Source organism: Epinephelus moara, chromosome 16 (genome assembly GCF_006386435.1).
Source record: "Epinephelus moara isolate mb chromosome 16, YSFRI_EMoa_1.0, whole genome shotgun sequence".
Classification (NCBI taxonomy): Eukaryota; Metazoa; Chordata; class Actinopteri; order Perciformes; family Serranidae; genus Epinephelus; species Epinephelus moara.
The window spans coordinates 30,970,714-30,987,743 of record NC_065521.1 but is presented as its reverse complement, the minus strand read 5'-3'; the positions used below and the strand labels follow the sequence as shown (position 1 = coordinate 30,987,743).

General features: G+C 39.5%; 4 protein-coding genes across 7 annotated transcripts in view; 1 reads left to right on the top strand and 3 right to left on the bottom strand.

The window, feature by feature from the left end:
* Positions 1-122: 122 nt before the first annotated feature.
* Positions 123-4,914, bottom strand: LOC126402250 (14-3-3 protein beta/alpha-1). The gene is made up of 6 exons (XM_050064045.1): positions 4,760-4,914; positions 3,285-3,586; positions 3,038-3,161; positions 2,400-2,563; positions 2,045-2,140; positions 123-1,952 (listed from the first exon to the last, which is right to left on the bottom strand). Exons 2-6 carry the CDS (start codon positions 3,576-3,578, stop codon positions 1,896-1,898), a joined length of 735 nt encoding a protein of 244 aa, XP_049920002.1. The 5' UTR covers positions 3,579-3,586; positions 4,760-4,914; the 3' UTR covers positions 123-1,895.
* A 978-nt stretch (positions 4,915-5,892) lies between these two features.
* Positions 5,893-9,096, top strand: LOC126402418 (mimecan-like). Its single transcript, XM_050064364.1, has 5 exons — positions 5,893-6,920; positions 7,028-7,100; positions 7,361-7,525; positions 7,616-7,818; positions 8,118-9,096. The coding sequence occupies exons 1-5, from the start codon at positions 6,759-6,761 to the stop codon at positions 8,283-8,285; spliced, it is 771 nt and encodes a 256-aa protein (XP_049920321.1). The 5' UTR covers positions 5,893-6,758; the 3' UTR covers positions 8,286-9,096.
* A 144-nt stretch (positions 9,097-9,240) lies between these two features.
* Positions 9,241-12,853, bottom strand: LOC126402420 (small integral membrane protein 4). The gene is made up of 2 exons (XM_050064369.1): positions 12,530-12,853; positions 9,241-9,674 (listed from the first exon to the last, which is right to left on the bottom strand). Exons 1-2 carry the CDS (start codon positions 12,684-12,686, stop codon positions 9,583-9,585), a joined length of 249 nt encoding a protein of 82 aa, XP_049920326.1. The 5' UTR covers positions 12,687-12,853; the 3' UTR covers positions 9,241-9,582.
* Positions 12,854-14,614: 1,761 nt separating this feature from the next.
* Positions 14,615-17,030, bottom strand: part of kctd6b (potassium channel tetramerization domain containing 6b) — a 6,493-nt gene continuing 4,077 nt past the window's right edge. For all 4 annotated transcript variants that reach the window (XM_050064366.1, XM_050064368.1, XM_050064365.1 and 1 more), the window contains one exon: positions 14,615-16,236. In XM_050064366.1, coding sequence (XP_049920323.1) covers positions 15,550-16,236 — 687 coding nt within the window. In that variant the 3' untranslated portion in view covers positions 14,615-15,549. The remainder of the gene's footprint in view (positions 16,237-17,030) is intronic.

Below are 17,030 nucleotides of genomic sequence, written 5' to 3'. Positions count from 1 at the left end.
TGTGGACGCTTGCTAGGCCTTGTCTGAAGCCACAGCCCACACACAACATCTGAACTATCTTAATAAATGACTAAATCATGTTAATGTTTCCCGTGAACAAAAATGAAGACGTAATTTGCCTGTTATCTTAAACGAAACTTTATTTCACTGAATGGTCTTTGACACTTTCCTATTTCTTACATGTATAGTGAAACTAGAATGGTTTTAAGATACATAAACACAAAGCTAGAATTACACCAACCATTGTTTATCTCCATTTCGTCATTGCTTTTTAGAGCTATTCTAAATTTTCACAACCACGTGTGTGCACTGGGTAATAGACTGTTACAGAAGCAAATTTTTAGCCATAAGACTTGTCAGTAAAAACAAAGCAAGTAGATACCTGATATACAGACAGGCTTCGTTCCACATTCACTAACTGCATTTTCATCAAGCATAATAATAAACTGACATGATGTTTTTTTTTTTCAACAGAAGATTATTTCAATTCATCGGAGCATTGTCAGAGTAAACAGACTGTCAGCTATAATGTGGAATGGTGTCTTCAACTACAATATGTGGAATGTAGTGGTGATAAATGGTATTGTGACACTGAGCTTCTTTCCAAAGTGATGGATTGGGCTTCTTCAAATTGCACCTTCAAAATAGACCTGATTTCTTTTTTTCTTGAGGTGATCATTCACACCAGCTATCTTTAACAGCAGAGATGCACCTGGATATAAACTGATGTCAAGATTTAGCAATTTTTGTCCCGTCTAACTCGTTCCCTTTGAGATTTCTAAAAACAACAAGCAGATGCAGCCACGGAGGCTGCAAGAGAAAGCCAGGCACAGATTTTTTGGGGGAAAAACAACCGCTTTAAGAGGAATATTTTGCAAGCAGGGTTGATACAGTGTGGTAAGACATTTTCAATTAACATCAATAAAAGGTTACTTTAGGTTTTACATACAGATGATAGTCAATCTTGCAAAATACATGGAACCACATTTACGCACATACAATTTCCATTGTACTGAGATCAAGCAGCACCTTAACAGTGAGTAAAACTACAATGATAATCCATACTTAGTTTAAAAAATAAAATAAAAGATGCACTGCCTTTCCAAAAGCCTAATAATGTGGAATGTCTGAACAAATCTAACATGACAATTTAAGGGGTCCCTTAAAACTTTTGAAACTGTGAATTTGTGAACAAGATCAAGGAGCATTACACCAAGATGTCAGTGTCACAATACAGCCTGCCTCCTTTCTGTATGAGCCCACAGCAGAATTGCATTTAGTTGTTAATACAGGATTGTACATGTGTCTGGAAAATTTTGAACACAAAAACTGTTTTGGGGGTTGTGAAGCAAATGGAACGCCTACCATCACAGTGTTTGGTGGAAATCAACTGCCAGTTTCATTACCATACAATAAAACCTGTAAATATCATGAGGAATCACAAATAAGAAAGTAACAAAAAAAGGGATGAAAAATGCACAACAAACTAGCTGGGACAAAGGGATTTGGAAGGACGATTAGAATTCACAACACCCCCCTCCCCCCCAGACCACACACTCACTCACACACACACACACAATCAAAGACACGTACACAATCTTTCACATCCTTTCACACTTGCTCTCTCACTACATACAGACATACACACAAAGCTGACAAAAACAACAGCAACATGGACTCACTAATCAATACATGTTTCCACAAAGTGACTGAATCTGCTAACTGAAAATTACCCTGTCACCTCACAGTGAACTGAGAGGGGTAAACTAGTTGGTCAGGAGCAATTCAGGCTGCTTGTCATACAGAAGTGGGAGGAGCTGATGGAGTGGAGGGGGATGTATATAAGCTGTCTGTGTTTAAGATAAGAGTGTAGGTGGATTAACAGTGCAATTCCATTAGTTTTCCCCGTCTCCGGCCTCTCCCTCATCTGCCTGGTTTTCTGATGTCCACAGCTGGGAACAGAGAAAGAAAAGCGTTATTATTTCATTGTGAGTGACACGTTATGATTAATCAGAGGCAAAACAGCATGGGGCTTAAAACTCACAGTCAGGTTGTCCCTTAGTAGTTGCATGATCAGGGTGCTGTCTTTGTAAGAATCCTCGTTCAAAGTGTCAAGTTCAGCAATGGCGTCATCAAATGCCTGAAATACAAAGATTACACTCGTTATTAAAGCCTGAATAATCCAGCAGCATCCTCTAACTACTGATTGGCTGTGACTGTCCAAAACTGAAAAATTCTTTGAGCTAGTCTGCAACGAAAATAAACAGCTCAAAATTCCCTCACCCTCTAATTACATGTACCCAAGGTTTATGGCTTTTTTTATGTTTGTTGACTTGAAATCTTAAAAATCTACAGCTGACATGTAAAATGTTTAAAAACTATAACATAAGGCTTCATACCGCCTTAGCCAGGCTGCAGGCCTTGTCCGGGTTGTTGAGGATTTCATAGTAGAAGACTGAGAAGTTGAGGGCCAGGCCCAGCCGGATAGGGTGTGTTGGCTGCATCTCCCCCTTGCTAATGTCAAAAGCTTGCTGGTACGCCTGCTGGGAGTTTTCCACTGTGTCTGTAGGCAGAAAAAGATGAAGAAATTAACTCTCACTATTTTCAACACATTTTAAAGCAGTGTTAGTTTTTTTTTCGGCCACCTGGGGGCAGTGAATGGAAATGACAATGGCAAACTGTATTGCTTCCTTAAATTCAAACGGCAAAAGTGTCTGCCAACAGCTGCCTGTTACATATTGAGCAGACATGCAGAAATATTTGTGTCTGCCTAAAAAAATGCAGTATTCTCTTTCAGGAAACAAAGTTGATGGTGTGAGCTTAGAAAATTAATCAAAATAAATATAAAGGCCTTAAAAATAAAATAGATGGAAGACATTACACAGTGCTGGGTGATAATGCTCTGTGGACCCATCTCTACCAGTGGCCCCTTTCACACAGTTCTTCAAACCGATAGTTGTTATAACATATTTGTTAATGATGCTTTAAGCACATTGTTACAACACAAATTTAAAATGTTAATCATGTCCTCTCTTACCCTTCTTACTATCCCCAGATGCAACCTCAGACAGGTATCTATAATAGTCGCCTTTCATTTTCAGATAGAACACCTTGCTCTCAGCAGCAGATGCATTGCTAATGAGAAAGTTGTCCAGTAGCCCCTGAAAAATAAGTGAAATAGATCAGTTTTGTTATAATTAGGCCAATTTATACACAAGCACTGTCTTCACCAGTATATGAAATATGACGTTATTTAGAATGCCAATGAAATGAGAAACCCTTACGAGCACATCATTGCAGATTTCCTGCAGCTCAGCTTCAATCTTCTCCCGGTATTCACGTGCCATCTGCTGTTTTTTGTCGTTGCCCTCAGTCTTCTGCTCAATGCTGGAGATGACACGCCAGGATGAGCGGCGTGCTCCTACCACATTCTTGTAGGCAACAGAGAGAAGGTTGCGCTCCTCATTTGACAGCTCTGTACCTTGCTCTGTCACCGACTTCATGGCTGCAGCCATGTCATCATAGCGCTCAGCCTGCTCAGCAAGCTTGGCCTTCTGTACCAGGTCGTTCTTATCCATTTTCTAGACTGGGGGAAAATAAAACACAGTATTAGAAGTTGTTGTGTGTAATTAATTTTAAAATAACAACAAAGGATGTTTCACAAAAGCCCTCACATTGTCCATTCATGAGACATTTCTGGTATCTTTAATTCTGTATTTTGGACTGATTTTATTTTGCTATGGAAAAACTTGTATTTTAGGCAAGGAAACCATTGTCTTCAATGGAAAGTGAGGATAAGCATTGCGAGCTGGGCCCCTTGGCAAGTGGGTCAACCATACACATCACTAGCTAAGGTTAACCGTTAGCTGCAAGCTAGCTTTAGTAGATAGCGCTCGCCTATCCTTTCTCTTCTTTATCGTTCTCAACCCAATTTTGACAGAATACGACTGAATCGACGTCATTAGCAGTCTTAGAAACTACAATAATGTAAAATTTAACACACATAACGGGTTTATAGGCTCCTTTCAGGGTGTTTCAATCGACACTAGCTACACCAGCCGAAGCCTTCCCGGGTCAGGTTTTAATGCCCTCCCCTTATGTTGCTAGCAACGCTAGCGGGGCGATACATTCCGCTAACTGATGTCAACGTGAGCTTGTTAAATGCGACCGATCTGATTCATCGTTTGTTTTGTTCCTATTTACGTTGGCGATCTAACTGGATTAGATAACGTTACTGTAGCTAATCTGTCGTATTCGTGATTACGCACAGCGAGTGGAGTGGCTAACAGTTAGCTAGCTGCCGTCGTCTAATGTAGCGACACCGTTATTTGACGGTAACGTTGGTTAGCTAGGCCAGCAAAAGCAACGATTGGCTTTCGTTTAAAAAAACACGATTGGGGTGTTGGCAATCCACATCTGCCATTTTTGATAATCGACAGAGAACAAAATCTGGTACTGTAATGCATTACTTTCGCGTTTAATTCATTTTCAACAGCTGTATCACGGCCCGCCCAGGCTGACGGGCCTGTCAGAACAAAGTGTCACGGAATCCGACCGTCGGTTAGCTCGATGGTTAGCATTAGCTGCTAGCCAGCGAGCAAACCTGCTAGCCTTTCACAAACCCAGCTAGCTTGCCATCATGATGGCTTCTCAACGGGATTCAACGGGACACGATGAAACAGCCATTCTACCATTGAGCTACGAATGAAAATACAGCATTTCAAAGCGCTATACATACGCGCGCTGTTTTTACACTTACAATATTGGCGACTTTTAGTCCTGCTTTTTTTCTCTCTCTGGACAATTCAGCCTCCGTCCTCCGTCTCGCTCAGCGTATCGTTCAGGGCAGTACCACTTCCGCTACACTGCCACTTCTGTTTCCTCTTTTCTCACCACACATCTGCCTTATGTAATGCGACCACTGCTCACACAAGCGAAATAAGATAATTAATACGGCCAAAATTTAAACAGAGATATAAAAAAACAACACACTTATCATGTGCGCTTACGTCACCTCTTCATAATCTAACGGGCTTTAGTAGCATCGCTGTCACGATCGGTTTCCTCGCATTGAGATGGTGACACGAGCATTTTTATTAATTCAAATTTGACTCAAGCAAATAATTCATATTAACGCTGCTGCCTGGCAACCTCCTCCTATTATATTACTAAAAAATTAACATCGACCCAGACTGGGCACACCAGTGGTGGACAACCCATTTGTGCTGTAACATTAGAGCTGTCTGTAGCATTCAAACATGTTACATCACTGTATAAACAATTGTGCTCAGGGAATTGGCACTCTTACTGGGTGTGATTGTATGAACACAAGGAAAACGAAAGCTCCCTTTCTCTCTATCCTGCACAGCAAGGTCATAGGTAAAGGTCAGTCACAAAGTTTGACCTCTGCAGCCAGCAGGGCTTCTGTGTTTTGCTCAAGGACACTAAAGCAGTTCAGATATTTATCAGTGCAGGGGCCTGAACCTGATAAATATTCCTGAAACACAAGAGATAGCAAAATAGCACTTAATTAAAACATCTTCCTGTCTGATCTTTGCCTGCATCTAGCACTGCTGCCACACGACATTCTTAGGCCTCTGTACGGTTCTTTAGAGGTTCTTGACTGGTTCTTTCCCCAGTGAACTAAACAAAGCTGAACAACAAGCAGAGAACATTTTAATCCCCTTTAATGTTCTTTAGAGGCTCTCTACTGGTTTAGTTTAGCTTACTAGGGGAGAAAAAATAAAAACACTACATTTAAAAAGCCTACAAACTGTGTATTTCTAAAGGATAACACATTAAAGCAGCGTTTTTTGCACACGTGCATGGAAATACTCCAGGTTTGAAAAGGTAATGTTTTTACAATAAAAGACTTAGTGTGTTAATTAAGTTGTCGTCAATTAATTTCCTGCCAATCAGCTATGCTGTTAATCAACTAAGTACTTATGCACTAATTGACTATTTTCTAAATTTTCAGAGTGCATGGTGATGAGTGACCATTCACTGTATACAGAGTGGTTGTATTATCTCTCTGCAGAGAAGAAGAATTCATTTTTTCCAGGGGTGTGAAGTTGGACACTTCACATACAATGTTTTTAAGCCACGCCTGTTGGAGAAAAAAATGGTACCTGGATTCAATTATGATTTAAGAAACAGATATATCGCATGATGGAAAACTGGGTTTCTACTTGAATGTTAAAATGTTCATTATAACACAAGTAAGGGTTACAGCTTCACAAAACGGATGTTTCTTCAGTAATAGATTCACTTTTAAAAGAGGGAACAGCCCTCTCCCAAAGAGACTGAGTATTAACTGCTGTTTTTGAGTTGTTAGTTGAACTGAGGTATTAAGTTGAAAAAGGGACATATTCAAAATAGTTTTCTCTCTCCAGTTCAGTGCTTGACTTGGCAATTCAGGTCTTAATTTTTTTCCCATCAATTACTGGCACTCCGGACCACTCTGTTTTTCCAGTAACAACATTCTTTTGTAAGTGAAAGTAAAATACAAAAGCAGCGTTCATTAGGGTTACTTAATGATTGGACCACAGATATTTTTGTCATTGCTTTGTGCTCAGTATTAACTAACTCTTTTTCTGTTTGCTGCACAAAAATTAGAATATCTAGTCTTTATAATCACCCTGACCACAGAGAGCGACACAAACACAGCATGTATTGAGTTAAAGTTTGTTTTCCTTTTCTTTCTCAGCAGTACACTGGCAGCTTAATGAAAAAGCTGGACGGAAAATTTTCCTGCTCACATGTACCTCAGATCCCAGTCTAGCAGACAGACACTCTCTTCTCTCACCAGCAACTCGGACACAATGATGCAATTAAGGACTTTAATTTTTACATCCGTAATGCTCCCATGGATGCTGTCTTCTGCAGCAAGGGATGGATATATGGAAGTCAGAAAACCTAAGGTAAAAAAAATATTTTTTGGTCACTGAGTGGGTGGAAGAAATGCACGTTAATAGTCATGAGTTAGGAGGACAAGTATAGCTATTTTGAAGATGTCTCCTTTTTGCAGAAAGACGTTGTAGCCTTTCCAGACTATACCCTTCAAGAGGCGGACGCTGACCCACCAGCTCCAAGAGCTGATGGTAAGGTTTGTCTAAACAGATAAATACTTTTCAACAACTGTTTCAAAGCCGATTATGCAACACTAACTGAGGCATTCTTCCACATTTTTGTGAATGTAGCTAAAGCCCGTATTATATAATAACGGGGCCGATCGAGTGTCCTCATCTAAACCGTGTGTAGTGCTTTTTAAGCTGCACAGTTGCATCGCTGAGACCAATTAGTCGCCTTGTTCATGAGACAAATGACAAAAATGATGGAAAAAACATTGTGTTTTTTTCAGAGATGCCGACATGTCTGCTGTGTGTTTGCCTGAGTGGATCTGTTTACTGTGAGGAGGTGTCCCCTGAATTGTCAACCGTCCCATCACTGCCAAAGGAAACAGCATATCTCTATGCACGTTTCAACAAAATCACAAAAATAAAAAACAAAGATTTTGCGGACATGGGTAAATACAAGTCACTGTGATAGTTAACTCTTCAGTGAATGTCATCTTTCAAGCTCTCTCCCTCCCATAGTCTGTTGTTTTTCTCCACAGCCACATTAAAAAGAATTGACCTCAGTGGGAATCTCATCGCTGAGATAGAAGACGGAGCGTTTTCAAAACTTCTCAATCTTGAGGAGCTCAATCTTGCAGAAAACAGACTAACTAAACTTCCCATGCTGCCCACCAAGCTGGTATCATTCAACGCCAATTTCAACCAGCTGAAAACCCAGGGTGTGAAGGCAACTGCCTTTAAAGTAAGAGAGCCCACTGATCTTAAAGGTCCAGTGTGTAGGATTAAGTGACGTCTAACAGTGAGGCTGCAGAGCTGAAACTTGTGCCAAGCATGTAGGATAATTACGGTGGCTGACGCAAAAATGCAAATGGCGCTTTTCATTTGATTTGTCTGTTCTGGGCTACTGTATATCCCCCTAAGTCCTACACACTGGATCTTTAAATGTGTTAAAATGTTGCAGACATTATGTACTTCTTATGTGTTTAGATGTTTGATACAGAAAGCAACCAAATTTAAAATGTGGGTCTTTTATTGTTGCAGAAACTCACGAAACTGGCATATCTTTACCTTGGAAACAACGAACTGACAGCGGTGCCCCAACTTCCTGAGTCTCTTCACGTTGTGCACCTCCATGTAAGTTCAACTGTAGTTCACTGCAAGTTATCAGAGAAGCTATTGTTTTTTTTTTTCGGTCTGCAAAGCCAGTAGTTACATGCTGGGCAAATGGTGTGTCACTGGATTGATCTCTTTGTGTCCGTTCTGCAGAACAACAAGATCTCAACGATAACGGACGAGACGTTCTGCAAAGGTAACACCAGTTACTACATCCGTACCAACATGAACGAGGTGAGACTGGACGGGAACCCCATCCAGCTGTCCATGCACCCTAACAGCTTCATCTGTCTGGAGACTCTCCCTATCGGATGGTACAACTAAAAAATACGGATAGACAGACAGTTAAAATACCATTTGCAAAATGCAATTCATAAATTACAGTTTATATACTCAAATCTACCATACAGTTCAAGACCTCTTTAACAGAAATTGTATAATTACAGAACAGCAAGTAGAAGTGAAAGAAGGAATTGGTGGTGTTTCATTTATTATCAAATGCTATTGCTGCGTTCCATTTACCTCGGAAGTCGGAAGTCAGAGCTCGGAATGACGTCACACTTGAGTTGGTTGCGTTCCAGTAGCTACAACAAGTCGGGAGACCAAGATGTTGTTAGCTTAGCGATACTAGTTCAAGCCAGGTTAGACATTGTTAGCAATACCAGTTGATGACAATTTATGCACTTTACACTGTAGTAACATGTCCACGGATACAAGTTGGACGGACTGTATGTCATCTGTTTTAATGAGTCAGAAATAAAACAGAATGGTAAATTAACTTTATATTACTACAACTTTTACTACTGTTGATGCACGGAGCAGCCATATTGGATTTTAGGATAAAGGTTAGTGAGTTGCTCTGACTTTTCGAGTAGGAAATCCGACTTTAAGGGGAGTTCCAGTTAAAGTTGCCTAACTAGGAACTCGGAAATTCCGACTTTCCAGTGCAAATGGAATGCATCGTATCTGCCAGTATTAAAAACATTTATGTAAGATAAATATAAAGACTATTCCTGTATTTTTTTCTTTTGTTACACTTTGGTTGAGACGGTTTTGTCTTGGCAGGTGCTCTGAAATGTTTTTATTGTAACACATCAACATTAACTTGTTGTCAAATCAATATAAGGCCATTGTTGAGATTACATCGTTACATTTGATCTCACACCAGTGGTTTTATTACTGCTACTGTTTTCTAACCTTGAGATCATATTAACAATAAAACTTGCATGTTTTTCCATCAGCCTCGACTCCTTCATAACTGCGGTACGGTTGTGTAACCCAGTAACATGCTATGAAGTCCATTCCAGCCTTTGGAAAACAAATAAGGGAGCGAATGTCCAAGAATGTGTCCCCAGACGACACATGTGAAGTCCACATTGAAACAGAGCATCGTTCACTTCGCTGCAGGCTCATTACGAACTACCAAACCATCTGCTATCTTCTGCTGGTACTCCCGTTCTGATTGTTTTCTGCGGTAGACATCGTCTGGAAAAACAGAAATAAGAGACTGAAGTGAGACACCTGTAACAGAGGCTGTGTGATACAGTTCAAGCTGCAGTGAGTTAAAAGGGGACACATGGTTGAAAAAGGTCTATACCACGTCACTGAAACCAAAACAGCTGGAATGCAGTTTTCATCTTTTAAAATCATTTCCACTTGTGCTTGTCTTACTGTGACATGTCAAAATTTCATCTGTTAAAAGTTATCCTGCAGGATAAAGAGAGTTTGCAACTACAACAGATACACAAGAAGGAAACTACTTACAGGCTGAGGGATGAAAAGAGGTATGAGTCTGTCCTCCATGGAGGAAAACAATTCTCTGTATCCCTAAATGGCCTCAGAATAGTACAGGATCAAATATGCAGGGCAGCTGTTTTTTTCTTTCTTTTTTTTTTTTTACATGAGAGGATTTTGGCTTCTTTTAGTTCTCCTGAAATGGCACATTCGAGCACATCTGGAATAAATGGATGTGGGACCAGTGAAAGTAGAAACACATCAGGGTTCTTTTTTTAAATCTTCAGAGTGATCCAGTAGCATATAAACTCACTACAGGTGTAGCTGCAGACATCGGAATGCTTTATCAACAATGTGATATGCAGTGGTTGAAAATACATTTACTCAAGTACTGTCATAAAGTACTAAGTTTGAGGTATTTATACTTTACTTTTTTTTTCTTTATCTTTTTATGCTGCTTTACAGTACTTCTACTCCTCCACATTTCAGTGGGTAATATTGTATTGTAATTATTGGACATATATAGTAAGTTGTTTTGAAAACTCATACATTATTACATACAAAGCATGTTATCAGTTTATAAAATGTGATAAACTGTTAAGTATTTAGCAGTATAAAGTAGCTGGCTCCACCTGTACAAGGTACTTAAATGATGTTTACACATGAGTGCATCAAGACTTAAAATCCAACAGCATGTTAGAGTTTAAGCAATTATTAATTAATTGGTTAGCCCATCAAAATAAATCAGTCAGCAACAATTTTGATGATTGTTTTAATTTTTATTAAGCAAAAATGCCAAAAATATCTAGTTCCAGTTTCTCAAATGTGAGGATTTGCTGCTTTTCTCTGTTATAACATTGTAAATTTTTCTTGTCATTTCCCAGTCTTTTCTGCCGTTTTATAGATTCAATGTTACTTAGGTAACGTTTTCTGCAAATATGACAGGTATGTTTTTTTGTAGATATGTCACTATACCCTGACATTAATACATGAGGCAGATGATCTGTGAAAGAAACCATGCTCCTCTGCCTCCTCCTCATAGTGCACCTAATGGTATTTGCAAGAATCACAAGAGCAACCAATCAAAACCAAGGAGTCTCTGACATATCTGTCAGTCATGTCAATCACTGCTCATCCACCTGCAGTCAAGCTGTTAAACTAGGCAGCGCTGATCACATATGAATCAAGATTCTGTTACTGCATTTTATAGCCTCAAATGTTTTCTAAAACATATTATAGTGCACTGTTTAACTGTAAAATGAGAAAGTTTGCTCTAGGCAGTGCTTTGTGTTGACTGGGTCACAAACTTCCTCATTTTACAGTTGAACAGTGCAATAAAATATGTTTCTGAAAACATTTGTGGTGAGAAATAGGCAATGCAGTAACACAACCTTGATTCATATTTGATCAGCACGGCCTAGTTTGACAGTTTGTCAGTTCATGGGCAGTGACTGACATGATTGATATTTGTTTTCTCTTTAAATGACCCGTGATTGTCCAAAGTCTCCCATCACAGGCTAGAGTTTAAGGTCTGAAAACAGAGCCAAGCGGAGGTCCAGAGGTCTAGTGTTCTCTCAGACCACTTCAATTACAATATGCTCAAAGTATATTTGCCCAATGAAGCCAAAATTATACCGTCTACCTGAGCTTTAATTGATCAATGCAAAAAAAAAAATATATATATATATATATATAAATCATGCATGCATAACAATGAAATGTGTTGAAAGGGACCATTCTACATAATGATTACTTTCACTTTTAATATTTTATGTATATTAAGTAGTTTGAGTGGTGGAGTACGTTTATATTGTGATTTTGCTAAAGAATCTGAGTATCTCTTCCACCTCTGATGATGTGGGTCCCTTTTAATTTTCATATTATCATAACACACTGTATGTTGTCTTCTCCTTAAAGTCTCCATCAGGGTTTAAAGATAGGAATGCCCAGTGATTATTTGTTTGAGACAATATCAGCTGTTTAAAGTTTAAGCATAATGGCAATCACATACTGTTACACAATTATATCAACACTGAGTCAAGATATATTGTAATGTTTATTCCTTTGGGTTAGCAGCTGTACATACAGTGTCCTCCATTGGTTTGACCTACCTAACTGCCTGTAGTATGTGTGGGTGTACTGTACAGTGACTGTTTTTCCATATTTCTTGTTGACAGAGGAGCAGAGGAGAGGAAGGTTTTAGGGCCTGTTTAAAAGGTCAACAAAGGCATGAGTCCTGAATACAAACACATTCCTCACAGTGGGCCAATGTAAAGTCTTTAAACACACTATATGGTTAATGAAACATTTAACATGTTTTTTTTTGTATTGTTTTAACGTTCAAAATTAATTAAAGTAGCTTGTTACACAAAATGTACTCACTAAACTCCATCAAGTCATTATTTAGTTAATGCTACTTAATGCTAACACTTAGCAAGTTTGGGTTCATTTGTTTTTAACAGCCGTTAACACCATACGCAGGCACTGTGCTAACAAGCTAGCATACCCACTGCCATGGTACAGCTAACGTCAGCTAGCTTACATGCCTAGAAAAACACAAGGGTTTACTGTTGAAGTCTGAACTCGATTTATGATTTTACACTCACAGAAAGTCTCCTTTCCTATCCTGACGTTGATCATGATCCACTCCATGACGCCTCCGATGCAAAAGAAGATGGGAAGAAACCGGTACGTCCCAAGACGCCGTTTGCCCGGGACAAGGCTCAGTATATATCTGATGTTATTGTTACTTCTGTTAAACATCCTGGTGAGCTGACAGCTGTTTTCTCGATGGACAAACAGGTAAACTCTGCTGTTAGACAGACAGGGCAAGCATGTAACTTCTACATGTCCTTTGAACACGTTATGAGAGCAACGGACATAGGCGCTCGTTTTATGACCTGGCGTAAAGCAAACGAGAGGAGCTGCGTAGAATCTTAAAAGAGGAATGCCCGACAGCTCGACGGTGCAGTGTAAAACGAACGCACCGAGGAAGAGTCGTAACTTCCGGTTGGGTTATGCGTTATTAGTGGGTCCGCACCATTACGACGCCGACGTACGCCTGCGATGCGCCGAGTAGGTGGAGTCTGAACACCATTTGACGGTTATATTACTATCCAAGCAGGCAATTATTCGTTAACGAGGACAGCTACCGTGAATTTTGGCCTGTAGGCCGACATTATTGTTTGTTTTGTCAGCTGACAGTTAGTGGTTGCCGCCGCTGGCTGACAGATATTTTTTTATTTTATATTTTAACAGCTTTACCGCCCCTCGCTGTTACACGCTAAGCGGTGCACCGGTGTACTAAAATGGAGCGGACCCAGTGTCATTAAAGCACACAAAAAATTAAACATACATAAAACATACAAAACATAAACTGCAAAAAACGATTTAAAGGTCACATAACATTAATAGTTTAGAACATTTTTCCCTGTGTGAAATATTTGCATTTTAAAAGGGTTTTTGAATAATGGACGCCAGGAAAACCACAAAATGTCCACAGGCTGAGATCAATGCAAATATAGTCTATCTATTTCAGCAATCTGTGTTCAAATGATAAAAAACGATATAGAGCGGAAGGAAATATTTATATGGACATTATTACCTGGACAGTATTTTTACACTGTCTGTTATTTTGATTTACCATTATGGTTTACTGGCCTCTATTTTGTCTACTGGTATAGGTCAGTCCTTACCTATTTTATTTATTATTTTTCTTCCTGGTGTTTTTCAGCGAGCTTTTTTATAACCTTTTGGGGTGGTTTGGTGTTGTTGGAAATTTGAAATTCAATAAACTTAGGTCATATTTGCATTGATCTCATCCTGTGGACCATTTTTGTGGCTTTATAACCTAGTTACATTGGTTTGCAGGTATCTCATCTGCTGTCCTTTGTTGTCTTGTACCACTACAAAGACAAACTTTTTTGTTGCCCCAAGAAGGCGCAGTTTCACAGCAGCCCTAAGACTTTGAATATATTAATGAACACAGACATTTACATAAAAAGGTTTATGGAGACATTCTGCCCTTTTGCACAAGTAACATAACAGGAATAAAAGAGATGTGTTTACATTTACAAACTGGTTTAGCAAGTCTATGAAAATTCACATTGTGTAGTATCATGAATTTAAATGAACCCAGCCTGGTGTGGTGGTTAAATCTTGATGTATTTATGGACGTTTGAGCATAGTTTTATTTTTCTAATGCCTTTTCTATTGGGATTCAATAAATAATCAACTAAATAGGTCACTGGATGGAGATCCAATAATGCCACAGGGTTGCACTGGCATACAAAAGAAAATCAAAAAATAAATTAATGTGACAAGTTTCTAACAATTACTTATCAACCAATGAATGATGAGAGCTGCAATATGACATTTTGCTCCTAGCATTTAATTTACTCTGAGAAATGTGTTTTCTAGAAGGAGGGACTTTTTAAATTGTGCTTTAAAAAAGGAAATGAGTGAAAGCATGAGGTCCAACTGGCAGCTTGGCGTATAAAAAGGCCTATAATGTAGCTCTCAACTTGCATCACCATTGTGAATGCAACTTTTCATAAAAAAAAGTATCCTAAAAAATGATGCTACATTGCTCAAATACTAATTGCTAATTATTTGAAAATCTGGCATACAATAGCAGCTGCAGTGCAAAGCATCAAGTTGAGGTGAAAGGTTCAACCATAAAGCAAAACTGATGACTGACAAATGCACAAATGGGTTTATTTTGGCTGGAATGACCAAACACATCACTGTTGATATGAGCTCTAAACTCTAACAGTATGACGTAATACTGCAAAGCGCACAGATACATATACAAACACAAGACACTCAGACACATGCAACGACGACTATGGTCTTCAGAGATAGTACCATACAAGGAGATACGAGAGCTAAGACTAGTTTTAAGATCTACTATAAATTGGGCTAAAGATAATCATAATTTATTATTATTATTATTAAAAAAAAGGTTCCCTCCTGACAACTCGGGATCCAAAAAAGGTCTTTGTTAAGTGTCTCAGTCCACAACATGACCGAGACAGCTTGTGTAGGGTGCAAACTTTTTACAATCTCCTTTTTCCCCCTCAACTTGTGATCTAAATGTAAATAAATGCATTAAGACAGACTTGATGCCGTATGTAGGCATCGTCTCAAGTCATTGCTACCTGTTTACAATCATTTTATTACTGACTTTGGAATAAACAGATGCAGGTATCTGAACCACATTAAATCACAATTGTTCCTATAAAATTCCATGTACCCACATTTGTAGTATCATTGGGGTATAACTTTGTCCCTCCATAAATAAAATTGTAATAAAATCATTGCTATAAGATATTTCTGACTTAAAAGGAGAGATGTAGTAGAGATGTCTGTAGTGATAGCAAAGATATGAAAGTGTTCTTACACTCAAACAGGTGAATTAATTCAAGAGTTCACATATTCATTGTTTTTATGCGATCTGTCTGGACTTTGAGCCTTGTGCCACTGTACCACATTGATCTAAATAAGAAAACTAAACCATCATTAGTGACACGTTCCTGAAAAAGAGGTCAGATTTGTTCGCTTTTGATCACGACTTGTGTAATATGAAGACAAACAGTGATGTCACCCACGACGACTGTGCTGTAACTCAGTCTTCGACTTTGTGAGCCGGTCTACAGAAAGTCCAGTGATGCTCCACTGTGTTCTCGTTTGCACGCTCACTCATGTGATGCACACGCGTGTTGCGGATGGTGAAGCCTTGTTTCATGATGTAGTCCATGAGGTGAACCCTTAGGGACACCTCTTGGTGATAGTCACATGGTCCAAAGGTGAACGATACCTGGCAGTCTCTGGTGTCCATCATGTGTTTGTTCCACTTGGTGAAGTTGTTAGAAATACCCTCCAACAGGCCGTGGACCTTTGTGGTTATGGTTAGCTGTGTGATGATCACGGCGACTGGGTTTGAATATTTTGACAGTTTCCGGGTGCTGGAGAGCTCCACGACCTGCTCGAAGATGTCAGGTGGGTACAGCGGCTTGGGGTCATTAAGGCACTGGATCAAAGGTTCGATCTGGTAGAAGTCTGCCTCTTTCCTCAGGAGGTCTGTCTCCGTGAAGTCCAAGGGGAGGGTAAGCTCGGACGTCCGCAGGAAGTTCAAGATGTAACGGAAAAGTGTCCCGTCGCGATCGATGAAATAATTCCCTTGGGAATCGCGAGTTGTGGGGAAATCTCCCCGGAACATGGCACCCAGCATGGAGTCTGGATAGCGCTGCAGGGTGGATAAACTGGTGGTGTACAGGTGGCCTCCCACGTTCAAGGTAACAGGAGTACTCATCTATGGGCAAAAAGGAACAGAGAACACGATAAGAATCATGTTTTTGTGAATGTTAAGCACATAAGCATTTGCATCCTGTAGCTATAGGTGATAGTAGTGTGAATTTCAGCTTTCAACCTATTAAAATAAATGGAGTCTAATACAGAGGCCCTGCACTGAATCATGTAGTTTGTGGTGCTGTGTTGATTATCAGAATCAAAAATACTTCATTGATCCCCAGGAGGAATCTTTGACATGTTACAGTCACTTTGATGTATAGAATAGAGCAGTAATTCCCAACTGGTGGGTCGTGGTCCCAAAGTTGGTCGCAGGTCAATTCTAAATGGACCACAAGTTACTCATGAACCTGTCGTTTTAAAAAATTCACACTGTATTTTTACGTACAGCGAATTTCTGGCACAGAGTTTTAATTCTTAAGTGCCGTTTCCTGCTATAGAGTAAGGGTGCTTTCAGACCTAGAGTTGTCTTGCTTTGGTCTGAATCAGGGACTAATTTTGTTGGAAAGTTGCATATTTGCCTAGATTCGGTTTGTGTTCTCACAGCAGCATTTACGAGCGGACTAGATCAAATGCCTTGCGCGAAGAAGCTGCTCTTGATTGGTCAGAATTTCCATGTGGGAAAAATCCAGGAAGTAAACAAAACGTTGAAGAAGAGTACACTTGCAAGATAAATGTGACACTTTCTAATGTCACAATGGAGGGACAACTGCGCAGGTTGATTTTAGCGCTGCTCATCGTGGACTATATTGCTGTCATTGTTCATTTTAGTCAAACCATACAGTTTGAAAACGAGGC